The sequence below is a fragment of the Neofelis nebulosa genome, chromosome 15 (genome assembly GCF_028018385.1).
Source record: "Neofelis nebulosa isolate mNeoNeb1 chromosome 15, mNeoNeb1.pri, whole genome shotgun sequence".
Classification (NCBI taxonomy): domain Eukaryota; kingdom Metazoa; phylum Chordata; class Mammalia; order Carnivora; family Felidae; genus Neofelis; species Neofelis nebulosa.
The window spans coordinates 61796340-61810742 of record NC_080796.1 but is presented as its reverse complement, the minus strand read 5'-3'; the positions used below and the strand labels follow the sequence as shown (position 1 = coordinate 61810742).

General features: G+C 35.6%; 1 protein-coding gene across 6 annotated transcripts in view; it reads right to left on the bottom strand.

Annotated features, from left to right (window-relative positions):
* Nucleotides 1–14403, bottom strand: part of SPATA17 (spermatogenesis associated 17) — a 223884-nt gene that overhangs the window by 74942 nt on the left and 134539 nt on the right. For 5 of the 6 annotated variants that reach the window (XM_058701374.1, XM_058701373.1, XM_058701372.1 and 2 more), the window contains one exon: nucleotides 14101–14236. In XM_058701374.1, coding sequence (XP_058557357.1) covers nucleotides 14101–14236 — 136 coding nt within the window. Of the gene's footprint in view, nucleotides 1–14100; nucleotides 14237–14403 lie in introns of those variants that run through there. The other variant, XR_009254330.1, reaches the window with a different exon arrangement.

Here is a 14403-nt window from a genome sequence, read left to right as displayed (position 1 = left end):
CAGTCTTCTAATGACAAATAATTAGATGGGTTAACAAAAGCAAACTTTGAAAAAATACATAATAATAATTCTGAATAAATGCACAGAAATGATATTTTATTTACCATGAAAAAATGTAATTTTGGACTAGGAGGTAGTTTTTACATTAAGGTTTAATTTCTAAAATACTATACTTGCCAGTCATGCATAACTTCACTTGGCAGAGGGGGTATAGTTAGGAAAAACTTTCCTAAGGAAGTAGAGATTTGGCGTAAGTGACTGTGTGGGTAGACTGGATTCAGAAGAAACCGGGGGTCAGGGAGTACATGAAATGTTCTGTACTGGGCGTAGGTGTGAGCTGTCTCTGGGATAACCAAAGACAACAGTTGAAGGAGAAAAATAGCAACTTTTTCCTCTCATGTTTCTTACAGGCAAGTTCCATGACTAAACGAAGAAGGTAGGGAAGGCAAGACATTTATAGTCCAACAAATGACAATACATTGCTAGTTAGACAGCATAATAAGTACCATCTAATTTTCTCTCTGAAATCCACTTATTCTTCAAAGCCTTAGATCATCATCAAGGGACCACATTTTCCAACTGAGGAATTATAGAGGAAGAAATTTAGTTTTTTTTTAAATATTCCAATTGTGAGCAAAACCTTTGCAAATAGCTCTTGGAATAGATTTAATAAGAAAGTAAGGTCAACATTTGTATCTTGCCAGTCAACAGTGTGAAGTATTTTCACTACTTTTGTATCTCAACAGTATTTAATCGATACCCTTAGAGTTCGTTGCTGCCCAGACCAGCAAGTCTCACTTTTTAGTCATCTGATATTTCATATTGGTTAAACTCTGAGCATGCTAGCAGATTTAAATTTTTTGCTAAGAGCTGATAACCTTATAATAGCCACCTAAAAAAGCGCTTGTAATTTAATCCGGAGTTAATGACATTATTTCAAAATGCCACTAGTATAATCAAAGTTACTAACTGTAGAATTCTCAATATCAGTTGGGTAGTATGGTGTCCAGTATTTTTTTAGGATGGATATGAATATTCAGATAAATAACTCTGTGCCCAACATCTTTGGGAGAAAATATATTGCACTTAGGCATGGTTTGGAAAATATTCAGTTAAGCATATTAAAAGAAATTGCATTCACAATAATTTTCACAATGGAACAGTTTCCTTAAATGAATTCTCAAGCAGGACGCCCATCTCCAGACAGATGAGTGGAGTGCTGAACTTGTCTGCAGGTTATATAAAGTGATATGAAACAATAAGGTAACAAAAGAAGTGTTTGACTTGTCCTTTATTTTTATGGTCTGTGTCACTGCTGGTTTCCTGTTCTTTTTTGTAAGAGTTAAAAACAGTATTAAGCACCAACTTGGAAATTTACCAAAAATGATTTTTAAAGCACTGCTTTTTATATTCTGATATAAAAATCAACTGAGAGATACAAAAGGATAGGAAATGTTATCTATGAATTAAAATTCAGCTTGATAGAAAGCTTTCACATATTGTTAGAAGTAACATGTTAGATGTCTGATATATTTAAAATTCAATATTTAACTTTTGTAATATTAAAACATGAAATATATATGGTATGGAAAATAAATTTAATAGTAATACAGGGCAAATTAATCTTTTAATGATCTAGGACTCAGTCAATTTATTAATGTTATTTTATTGTTACTGTCTAAATAGCTTTTTTAATGTTAACACATGAAAATGGGGCTAATGATGGAGAAATTTTAAATGATAGATACAGAGAGCATTAGAGATTTAGGATATCATTTCAACATTAGTGATCAAAATATACTAATAGAATAATAGAATGGGAAAAGAAACCAAAAGGGTCATAAATATAATAATAACTAAACTGTATGGTGTTTACCATGTTGGGTATTCTAAGTCACTTATATGGTTCCTAATTCTGTCATCATGACAACACTGTGAGTAAGGGAAAATATTTTCCCTTTCCACAGATGAAAAAACTGAGATACAGAGAATTTTTTAAATTTGCTCAAAATTATACACCAAAGTAGCAATTTGAAATGAGAGACTCTGACTCCAAAACATAATCCAATAGGACTGGTATCATAAGAAGTACAAGAAGAGGAAGAGAATAAACTGCATTTGTTTCTCTCTTTCTCAATCCCTCTCCCTGTCCCCTTCCCCCCCTCCCCTCCCACCACTCCTCCTTCTCCCCTCCCCCTCCCTCTCAGCCTCCCCCTCTCCCCCTCCTTCTCCCCCTCCCCTACCCTCCCCCTCCCCTTCCCCTTTATGCTCCCCCTCCCCCTCCCCCCCTTCTCCTCCCCCCTCCTCCTTCTTCTCCCTCTCCCCCTCTCCTTCCTTCCCTTTCTGCTTCTCCCCCTCCCCCTTCCCTCTCTCTCAGCCTCTCCCTCTCCCCCTCCCCTTCCTTACGCCTCTATGCTTCTCCCCCTCCCCCTCTCCCCCTCCTCCTCCCTCTCTCTCTCCCCCTTCTTCTCCCTCTCCCCCTCCCCTTCCCTCCCCCTCTGTGCTTCTCCCCCTCCTCCTCCCCCTCCTCCTCTATGCATGCCCAGAGAAGAGGCCCTGTGGGAACACAGCAGTGAGAAGGCAGCTGTCTATAAGCCAGATTCCTCACCAGAAGCCACCCCTGCCAGCACCTTGATCTTGGTTCTTCCAGCCTGTGAGAAAGTAAATGTCTGATGTTTAAGCCACCCAGTCTGTGGTGTTTTATGGTAACCTGAATAAACTAATTCAATAACAAAAACACATGTGAACAACAAAAAAATGACTATATAACAAGAGAAAGTTGGAAAATAAATGAGAGAAGAACTCTTGCACAATAACAATCAAATAACAAACAAATACTTAGGAATAAACCTAGTAACAATGTGAAGACTCTATGTGGGAAAAAAGCTATAATTTTTATTGACAGAGTGCGCTCTTTTTTTTTTTTAATTTTTTTTTTCAACGTTTTTTTATTTATTTTTGGGACAGAGAGAGACATAGCATGAACGGGGGAGGGGCAGAGAGAGAGGGAGACACAGAATCAGAAACAGGCTCCAGGCTCTGAGCCATCAGCCCAGAGCCTGACGCGGGGCTCAAACCCACGGACCACGAGATCGTGACCTGGCTGAAGTCGGACGCTTAACTGACTGCGCCACCCAGGCACCCCACAGAGTGCGCTCTTCGAGAAGAAAGCACAACTGCATTAAAATCAAGATAATGTTCATTAAAACTGTAACGTTACGCTTAGCTGATTGGCAAAACATTTTAATTTTTTTAACGTTTATTCATTTTTTGATAGAGACAGACAGAGTGTGAGTGGGGGAGGGGCAAAGAGAGAGGGAGACACAGAATCTGAAGCCTCCAGGCTCTGAACTGACAGCACAGAGCCCAAAGCGGGGCTTGAACTCACGGACTACGAGATCATGACTTGAGCTGAAGTAGGCCGCTCAACTGAGTGAGCCACGAGGGTGCCCCTGATTGGCAAAACATTTTCAAGTTAACAATAATACATGTTGTCAGGAATACTAGATATCCCTTTATTACCCTAAATCTGTAGAACCTTTTGAAAAATAAGTTCTTATGAACAAATTTAAAGATGTACATATCCTACAAACAGTAATACCTTTCATACAGGAGCCAGGAGATATGTAAGAGAGCAGCTGTAACACTCATAAGGGCATGGATTCCTAGAGCAAAAAAGCTGTAACAAGCCCATATTCATCTCCAGTAAAATGGATAAATTGTGGCAAACTGATGTATGAAATACTTTACATCAGTGAAAAAGAATGAAATGTAGCTATATAGCAAGTTGTTAAAAAAAACACATGGTATAATTTACACACCTATAAAAAGACGTATATATAAAGTGCCTAATCATGCAAAACTAGCTGTTTAGGCATATAAATATATGTAATAAAAGTATAGATCAAAGCGAAGAAATTATTAAAAATTTAGGATAGCAGATACCTCTAGTTAGGAACCGAAAGCACAGAATCATGAAGAGGGACACGTAAGACTCCAAATAATAGGAGTATTTTTTTCTGTAAGTCAGGTGGAGAGTGCCATTATTATTATAAATAATATTCTGGTGTCTGTATCTGCTTGACACATAATTGAGGTAACATTTTAAAAACATACAATATATAAAACTGTACGTGTGGTGCATACAATAGAAACGTTAATATAAAATGATAGAAAGTGTAGGAGCACCTGGGTGGCTCAGTTGCTTAAGCGTCTGACTCTTGATTTCAGCTCAAGTCATGATCTTACCATCCTGAGTCCCAACCCAGAGCTGGGCTCCCAGCTGGGCCTGGAGCCTGCTTCAGACTTTCTAAACCTCTCCCCCTCCGCCCCTCCCCTGCTCTTTCTGTCTCTAAAAAGAAAAAAAAAATCTACAAAAATCCCAAAGTAAATAAAATAGTAACTAAATGAAGAGAATAATAAAAATAATAGCATTGCTAACCATAAGAATATAATAAATAGTATTAAGGGAACTTCGTAGCTATTTGTAAAAATGTAAAACTGAATCATCATAACATAAGAATAAATTTCAAATCAATTGATACTATATTAAGGTAACAAATTATTTAATATTTAGAAAAACTTTACAAGGGTATCTTAGGTAAGAGCCCCCGGCTCTGAGCTGTCAGCACAGAGCCCGACATGGGGCTCCAACTCACAAACCATGAGATCATGACCTGAGTCAAAGTTGGATGCTTAACTGACTGAGCCACCAAGATGCCCCAAGATTTTAAGATATTTTTAATATACAGATGACCTGGAAAAAAACATAAGGGATTCTCTGTAAGAAAGAATTGACAAGAAAGTGCACATCTCGTGAGGGCCACAGTCAGTGTTTGTCTCGAGGTACGTATTTATTTACAGACTCTTAGAGTTTGGGTGTAACATGGTACACGATCAAGCAACTGACAACTGGGCGACAGCAGAGTGTGAGAGTTATACTGGAGAACTCTGTATAAATGCACCACTCCTGAAAAATGACATTCTCTGAAGATGAACGAGAAAAGGAAAATGACCCTAGGAGGGAGACCTTGCCATATGTCCCTGTCTCATTCTTGGCTGTCGGTTGAGTGGAGAGAGACAGAGGGAAAAAAAAAAAAAGTCTTTCCTGCGAGTTCCTAACAATGAACTTGTCCTCATATAGGTTTGGATGTCAAACCAAAGTTCAGTTCACAGAGGTCCCAGGTGGGCAGTACCACGAAGCTCTTGGTAGAAACAAACAGAAACCATTTCTGAAGAAATGTACCTTAAACCAGGCATCAAAAAATTCCCATACATAACGTTCCAAGGAACAAAAACTCATAATCCAAAAATTAAGACAATAGAAAACGTTAAATGAAAACCATTTTAAATAACAAAAAGAAGGCTGTCGATGAAAAAATCCATCATGACTCAGAGTTGACTGAACATCAAACTTTGGAATTATATAATGAAAACAACTTTTGGGCTAATTGCTGGCAGCCACAAAAGTTATTTATTTATTTATTTATTTATTTATTTATTTATTTATTTAGAGGAGGAGCAGAGAGAGAGAGAGAGAGAGAGAGAGAGAGAGAATCTCAAGCAGGTTCTGCATTGTCAGCACATAGCCAAATGTGGGGCTTGATCTTACGAATGGTGAGATCATGACCTGAGCCAAAGTCATGAGCTTAACCAACTGAGCCACCTAAGCACCCCACCAAAAATAACTTTTTAAGAGAATTAAAAGAATAAAAAATGAACAGGGCAGTATCAAAATTGACCGGACTCACTTGAAAAAGAAAAATAAAAGTAGAGTGTGTATAAATTAAAAAAAAAAAAAAATTGAGACTAGAAATCCCATGGATTTAACAACGGAGTACACACAACTGAAGACAGACATACAAAATAGTTTTAATAAAAGTATACAACAATCAACATGAAGAGACAAGGCAAAGAAAAACATGAAATAAAGGTTATAATACATCACATATATAGAAAACATATCAAATCAGAATTCCAGAAAATCTAGAGAAGAGGAAGAAATACTAAACTTTGAAGATGATATAGTGGCTGAGATTTTTCCAATTTGGTAAAAGATATTATAAATTAAGGAACCCAAGGAATTCCAAGCAGGATAAATAAGAAAAAAAAAAAAAACCTACCTCGAAAGTAAGTGTTCATGTATATAATTAAAAAAAAATAATAGAGAAAAAACAAGCTAATGAAAAGAAACATGGGCAAAAGATGTAGACATGTAACTTATAGAGCAAGTGACTAATAATCTGAAAAGATTTTTAGGATAAATTTTTATCAAAGTAATGTAAAATTTTAAAGATGCCATTTTCATTTGTAAAATTAATGATGATAAACGATACTCAGAATTGATGAGATGCAGGGAAATGGAAGCTCACATAAATTTCTAGGTGGACATGCCAGTGAGATTACTCTTTCTGTCAGACATTTGGGAAGATGAATCAAAAGGCTTAAAAACATGCATACTCTTTTTTAACCCAAGGTTTCTAAACAGCGGCATGACTGACATTTTAGGGAAATAGTTCTTTGTTGTGGGGGGCTGTCTTGTGCATTATAGTAAATTTTGGAGAGCAGAGCCTCAAGGTGGGTGGCACTAGAAGCCCGTAGCACCCCCTCGTACCCCCTTGCGCCCAGTGTCACAGCCACCAATGTGTCTATACGTTGCCCAAACTGCAAAATCGCCTGTGGGAGAGAATGGCGGCTTTAAACACATTTGTAGGCAAAGGCTGAGCTGCAGGAGTGCTGCCCTCAGCACTGCTTCCGAATATGAACATTCAAAAAGATTAATTTAAGAGACAAATTAATATGAAATCACAGGAATTGGTTAAATCATAATATAGACACAGCACAGTAAAATTTATTCATGCTAACTTCTTCCACCTTTTAAAAAGGATACTTCACTATGTATTTCCCTATAGCCATCGCCCTATAAACCTCTCTTCCCCCTTTCACAGCCAAACTTATTCAAATAATTATCTACGTTTGATCTCTCCCTTACCCCACCCGCCAACCCCATTTTTTTAGTCCTTCTCAAGCTACTACAGTCCGGCTTAGTTCCTCATATGGTCATTGAATCAGCTCTTGCTAAGTAACCAATGACTTTCATTTCTCTAAATCTACGGAGCTTTTTTTAAGCTTCACTTTCTTCAACTTCATAGCATCACTGGCCATGGTTCATCAGTCTTACTGCATTATCTTTCCTTGACTTCTTTGATAAGCATATTCTTTTGGTTTTCTTCACGTTTACCTCCTTTACCGCTCGTCTCACTCCAAATGGCCATTAAACGTCAGCATTCCTCAAAACTTCTAGCCGCCCTCTCATTACTCTGTGGTTTTACTTTAGGTTATTTCGCTCATTTTCATGATTTCAAGGATTATTTATGAACCGAATTTACTAAATTTTATTTATGAACCAGATCTACTCAATTTTGTGACTCTGGTCAAAGCTGTTGTTTGAAGCAACGGACATGTATATTCAGCTATTTATTTAACATTTCTACTTGGATGAGTCAAAGTCATCTCAAAACCAAACGTGTACAAGATTGAACTCAAGATTCCTTCCCTACAGTTGCCCCGCAAACTCTGATCCTTTTCTTTTCCCAATCTCAGTGAGTAGTATCACCAAAAATTCAGTCCCTTGCAGAAACTTAGGAGTAATCAGAAAACTTTGTTTTTTCATACTTTATCATATCCAATTCATTTTCAATTTTAACATTATGTGTATTCCTGACACTTCTAAAATTAATTCACATCTCTACAAATTTACTGTCACTCTTACAGAATAAACTATACATTTTCTTCAGGGCAGTTTGACAATATATAACAAAAGCCTTAATAATGTGCTAGACTCTTATCAAAAAGACAAGGGATAATAATAAGTGTTGGTGAGGACATAGAGAAAAGGGGACCCTTATGTATTGTTCATGGCAACATGAGTTGGTACAGCCCTTATGGAAAACATTATGGAAAACATTATGAAGTTCCTCAAAAAATCAAAAATAGAACTACTGTATCACTCAGCAATCCCACTTCTGGATACATAACCAAAGGAAATGAAATCACTTCTCAAAGAGGTAAATGCACTTTCACGTTCACTACAGGTAACTCACAATAGTCAAGACATGGAAACATCCTACGTGTGCACTGATGAATGAATGGTTAAAGAAAATGTGACGTGATACACACACACACACACACACACACACACACACACACACACACACACAAGCATATCATTCAGCAATAAAAAAGGAAATTCTGCTATTGGAGACAACATGGATGAACCCTGAGGGCATTATACTAAGTGAAATAAGTCAGAGAAAGACAAATACTATATAATTTCACTTATATGTGAAATCTACACTAGTTTAACTCCTAGAAACAGAGAAGATTGGTGACTACCAGGGACTGGGGATGGAGAAAATGAAGCAATATTGGTTAAAGGGAGCAAGTTTCAGTGTTAAGATGAATAAGTTCTAGAGAACTAATGTTGCTAAGAGAGTATGTCTTAGATGCTCTCACCACACACAAATATCCCTTTGACTTCTCCATGCCAAACCTGCAGACATAGCCAGAATGACACTTGAGTAAGTATCGTTCATGCTAATTCTCATGTTCATATAATAGTGCCAACACTTCCATAATGCCTAAGATCAAAATCAGCCTCTTTCTAAGACATCAACAATATTCACTCGTTACATTTGCAGTCATTTTGGTGCTCCAGATTCTGGTAAACCTCCTTTCTTGCCAAGTCAGATAAAGACATCATCAGGAGCACAGAAAGAAATTAAAGCTGTGATCCTATACCTAGGGATTAGGGCAAAAGTCTAGAAGCCTAAAATTTTCGCTGACACATTAACCTAATTTCCAACAACAACAAGATAAATAGAGGCATTTGAGGTTTTATTTGTTTAAATTAAGGTTAAGAGATTAACTGCAGAGAAGTGCAGATAACATATTCCAAGATCTTTGTCATTGAAGAATTCCTCAATTAGTAACTACGCAAAGAAGACTAGCATATGTTGACTTTTTGGAGACAAACTTAAAGAAGAACTTCTAATGAAGTTCAAGAATCACATTGGGACCAAAAATTGTCAAAAGAAAAATTTTACAGGCGAGCTATAAAACCTCTCACTGTCAAACAAAGATTCTGTCCTATACCATGCAGTACAGCTGCACATGTAGGGCAAACAGCTTACCTGGGGTAACGTAAATCTTACAGATCGCAGAAGGAAATGTTTGCCAGAGTCTCTTTAGAGCTGTACAGTTATTAATAATCTGACGGAAAGATCTCTCAATCCCAGACTCTACTGCAGTTACAAAATAAAAGTTTTTTTTAATAGCTTACTATGCTTTATGAAAATGTGTTCTATTATGATTGTTCGTCACTCAAATGTAACATTTTGGACTTAAATGCAAATTAAGCCCTTAGGTTAATAATCATAGACTAATATGGTCAGATCTTAGCTACTGAAAATCTTGGCTATATCACTGCACCCATTACTTTCATTCACAAGTTAAAATTCAAATCAGAAATCCTGTGTAAAAGCATAACTGAAAATTACTACACAATACAATAAATCTATCAGAAACAAGGCAGTGATTAAAAAGCATAGATAGTGTAAATACACATATTTTAAGATTATTCCATAGGTTAAATATTATTTTATAAATAATATTTGGCTCTGTCCTGTTTTCTAAAATACATAAAAATGAGTATAATAAATATATACATATGCAAATGCATCTATAGATCTATAATAAAAATTATTTAAACTCCTATTTTTCCTGAAGCCTACTGACTTCAAGAAGACTAATACGAGGGTAACCACAGGAAAAAAAAAAAATGAAGAATTTTGGTCCCTGGTGCATTGTGAGAGAGAAAGAGAGAGAGAGAGAGAGAGAGAGAAAACACTTAAACTGAATACTTGATTATTGAAGGCCAACCTCATAAGCAAAATGTTTTCCCTCAATTACACCTAATTATTTAATTGTTTACATTTACTAATGAAACGAAACAAAACAAACAACTGTAAGGGGCTGTTTTTCAGCAAGTAAGTAATCATCAATCAACATGTACAGAAAGATTCTTAAAATTATATGAAGCTGGTCTGTTGAAATAGAATGGCATATTTTATCCCAATCAATGCATAAAAGTAAAATTATCCATAACTGAGGCATGTTTCTCTGCTGTACAGTTCAGCTGTAATGATTCCCACACACTGCACTTGCACATCAATTATGATAATCATAATCACGGTCGTTAAGCTGAATGTTCATTATTATCAGGATGCTGGTGACAGCAGATTCAATCACCGGGTGCAATGGGCAAGCAGTCACAGTCCCACCCAAGTTTCTGCAGACAGCGATGTGCCACATTAAATCTATGATGTGTTCCACATCCCACTCCATTCCAAAAGCTGTAGACGGTAAAGGTCAACTTTATGTTCTGTGCAATATGCTTAGGTTCTCTAAATTAATTCTTCGGAGTACTAGATATTTTTATGCTTTGTAGCTTATGAAATCCTGTTTAGGACGAAAATGTATGTGAAAATAACAAAAAAGGGCTGCCCTACTGTTGTAATTCACCTACAATAAGGCATAGGAAGAAAGGCTCTATGAACATGAGCCGTCTTAAAAGTCTCTTCCTGAACTCTGCAAACATGGGAAAACATGAAATCGTTCCATTAAAATCAATTGTCTAAAATGCATATGAGAACTCATTCCAATTTAGATAAAGGCCTTAGACTATTACTTCTGCTTCAGTAAACATGAACATATGTGAATGTTTGGACAACCAAAAGAATGTTTCTAGTATACTGTATTTTTGTATTGTCCAACTCTTTTAGATCTAACCAAATAGATTAAATTAATAGTGACTGACTGGAATATACTCCTTATTGAACTTCACTTTTATTTTAAAGACTGATATCAGCATGACAAAGGATTTATAAATACAAATTATTTACCTGAACTTCAAAAGTTTGACCATTTAAGACACAGGCCTACCAATCTAACAACTTAAGTTGGAGCATTTTATGAATAGATTAAAGAAATATGCGTAAGTGATATGATATGTTTTATTATATTTTTTTCTTATAGATTTCCATGCTTTTAAGAAAAATAATATATATGTTAGTTTTCATTATTGATTTTCATACTATGAAGAAAAAACTGTACTATTTGCTCTCCATGTGTTGACTCTGTGATGTCCTCGTATAGTGTTATTTGTATCAACAGCATTAAACATAAAACAAAAATACTAAATAATATTTTATATTTAATTGAGTTAATGTGAATGTGATTAGAGAAACGGTATCTAATTAACATTTGATTTTCTCTCAACTGATACCTTTCAACATCGTGTAACAAATCATTTGAAAATTATAACCTCCATGCCTACAGAAGATAGAAGAGAAAGGGATGATCTTAAAACATGATGGAAAATGTGGAGAAACAGGAACCACCTATATTTAATTGAGCTGTTTCTTGGCTGAAATCAATTTACTGCTTTCAACTAAATGTCATGTACATTTAAATGTTTGTAAACAGTCTGTCTTCCCGCAGAAGAAGCACAAACCAGGTCAGCTTTCCTTCTTCAATATTTGGAGCTTAATAACTCTAGCTTCCCTAAAACTATCCTTACTCCACTAATAATGAATAAATTGTTAACTACTACCTCAGTAATCAAGAAACAAAGTTTTATAAAAATAAAGAAAAAGAAGCCTACCTTTAGTAGTTTACTGGACCCAATTCTCACCCAAATCACTTAATATCAAGTCAAAATATAAATTATGTCTAATAGTTGTAAGATTTAACATATAAACAACAAAATGTCTCCCCCTATATTGTGCGGATTACATTAGCCACACAGAAGAATGATTTGTTTATTTAATATGGTTATTTGAAGGGGTTAGAAAGTAGTAAGAAATAAGGAAGGAATGGAGAGAAGAAGGAATTTCAATTTGTTTTTAGTATTTTTCTACATGGTTTTATGGAGGGTTAAGTGGATTCATGATTTAATAAGATTTTTTAAATCCCTACACGTTTCCATCTTAATTTTGGGGGCCTACAAGAACAATTATTTGTCATTAACTTTTAAAGTATGTATACTTTCTAAAAGTATGCAGAGGTGCACAATGATTCGTCAAAAGAACAAAATAAACTATTTTCACTTTAGCGAGGAACCAAAAGTCTCTGTATGTCCATGAAGTTGCTTACTTCAGTAAGACAAATGCATATTCTTTTTTTTTAACGTTTTATTTATTTATTTTGAGAGAAAGCGTGTGTCTGCGCGTGAGAGAAAGCCAGCGCAGGGGAGGGGCAGAGAGAGACAGAGGGAAAGAGAGAATCTTAAGCAGGCTCCATGCTTAGCCTTGAGCCTGACCAGGGGCTCAATCCCACCACTGTGAGATCACAACCTAAGTCGATACCAAGAGTCAGACATTTAACCCACTGAGCCACCCAGGCACCCCAGATAATTGCATATTCTTGGAATGTCAGGATGTATGAGGTGAATCTCATATAAAACCAAAAAGAACCGTATTATTTTAGGAAAGAAACATTTGCACAAGAATCTTTCTTACTGTAAAGTAGCTTAATGTCCTAAGGTAAGTCATTTATGTTTTAAAGAAATGAACACTTCCTTGAATTAAATAAAATGGTGAGAGGGCATAAAAGCAAAAGATGTTTATGTCAAATAGAAATAAGATGTAGATCATATTATGCACATTCAAAATATGAAATTAAATAGTTTGAAAATTATATTTAGCTTATATTCTAAATGGTTGCATATTAGGTAAAAGCAAATGCCTAGAATACATCATCACCAAATATTTAGGTTTGCCAATCAAGGAGTTAGGAAGAACTACTCACTGTACACATTCCTTATGCTGTGGAATTATTATTTAGTATTTTAGAGATCATTTTTTAAGAAAGATGACTTAGTAGGTGAAAAGAAAAAGGCACTTTCTAAAGAATCCACAGCATTCCCCAGTAACTTACCCTTGGTAATCCCATGGTTACAATATCCTAAAAAAAGACTTTCTTAGAGCTTAGTAAAATAAAGAAAGATCTCATTTTTCTTAAGGGTCTAACATGTTTCTTCCTCTTGAGTAATGAGGATATGTCTATAACTTGTGTGTTCCTCTTCATCTTCGCCATCTATAAGCTGAAATTCCTGCTGCCACTGCAGTAATGTTCCCTTTATTTTGTGAGCATAGACAACTGTTCTCATTTAAGATCATTTTCTCTTATTTTTATTTCTAAAATATAACCTTTGCTGCATTTGCCTTTTAGTATGGTGCCTTAAATCCTTTTGGAAGGAGGCCGTGTGTAAATGAATAAATCCTCATTGACAGACTATTAATAGAACCAGTATGTCTAATATACTATATAGACCTCAGTGGCTTTAACCCTTTTCCAAAAAGTCACTTACAACTTCACTTTACCTGTGTAATTATTTTTGTAATTAAGTTACAGTTTCTGTTAGATAATAGGACAAACACACAGTAACAACTTTCATTGGCCTCATATTATACAAGAAATCTTGGTGTTTTTCCTATTTAGAAATTTTTATGTAAATGCTAACAAATATAACTCTGGAGTCATTTAATATTTATTTGCCTCTTCTTTTCTATATCATATTATATATTTCTATCTATCTATCTATCTATCTATCTATCCATCCATCTATCTATCCATCTATCTATGTATCCATCTATCTAGCTATCCATCTATCTATCATCTACTTCTCCATCTATCCACATACACACAGAGGTTGAGAGAAAACAACCAAGCGCTGATCTCCGTGCCTGAGAAGTGGACTCTACTCTGTAATCGCAGATTCAAACTTTGACCCTGACTGGCTTTGGCAAAGCCATGATGCATGTCAGAGATCATAGGGTGGCTGACATATAACACTAAAAAACAAAAACACAAACCTTTCACTGCCACAAGTCGGCAGTGTCATGTATACATAAAATAGCTATAAATAATTTTATAACCAGGAAAGTGTTAGCTGCAATGAGAATATTTATATTTGTTGCAGTTGGTGCATATTTTTGGCCTTTCCAAAGGAACATCATTTTTAAATGTTCACCAACTTACCTTGTCACAGATCCATTTCTTAGGATTTTCATCTCTAAAATGTTGACTTCCGTAAGAATTGGGACCATACTTGCTTGATGAATGCATTAATGGGATGTACTTTTTATTTTTATGGTAGGAAGAAAATGGCAAAAACCTGAAAGAATATTTAAGTGATATTGTTAATTTTATATCTACAGATATTTGATTTAAAAAATTAGAATTTAATTTTTTTTTTTAACGTTTATTTATTTTTGGGACAGAGAGAGACAGAGCATGAACGGGGGAGGGGCAGAGAGAGCGGGAGACACAGAATCGGAAGCA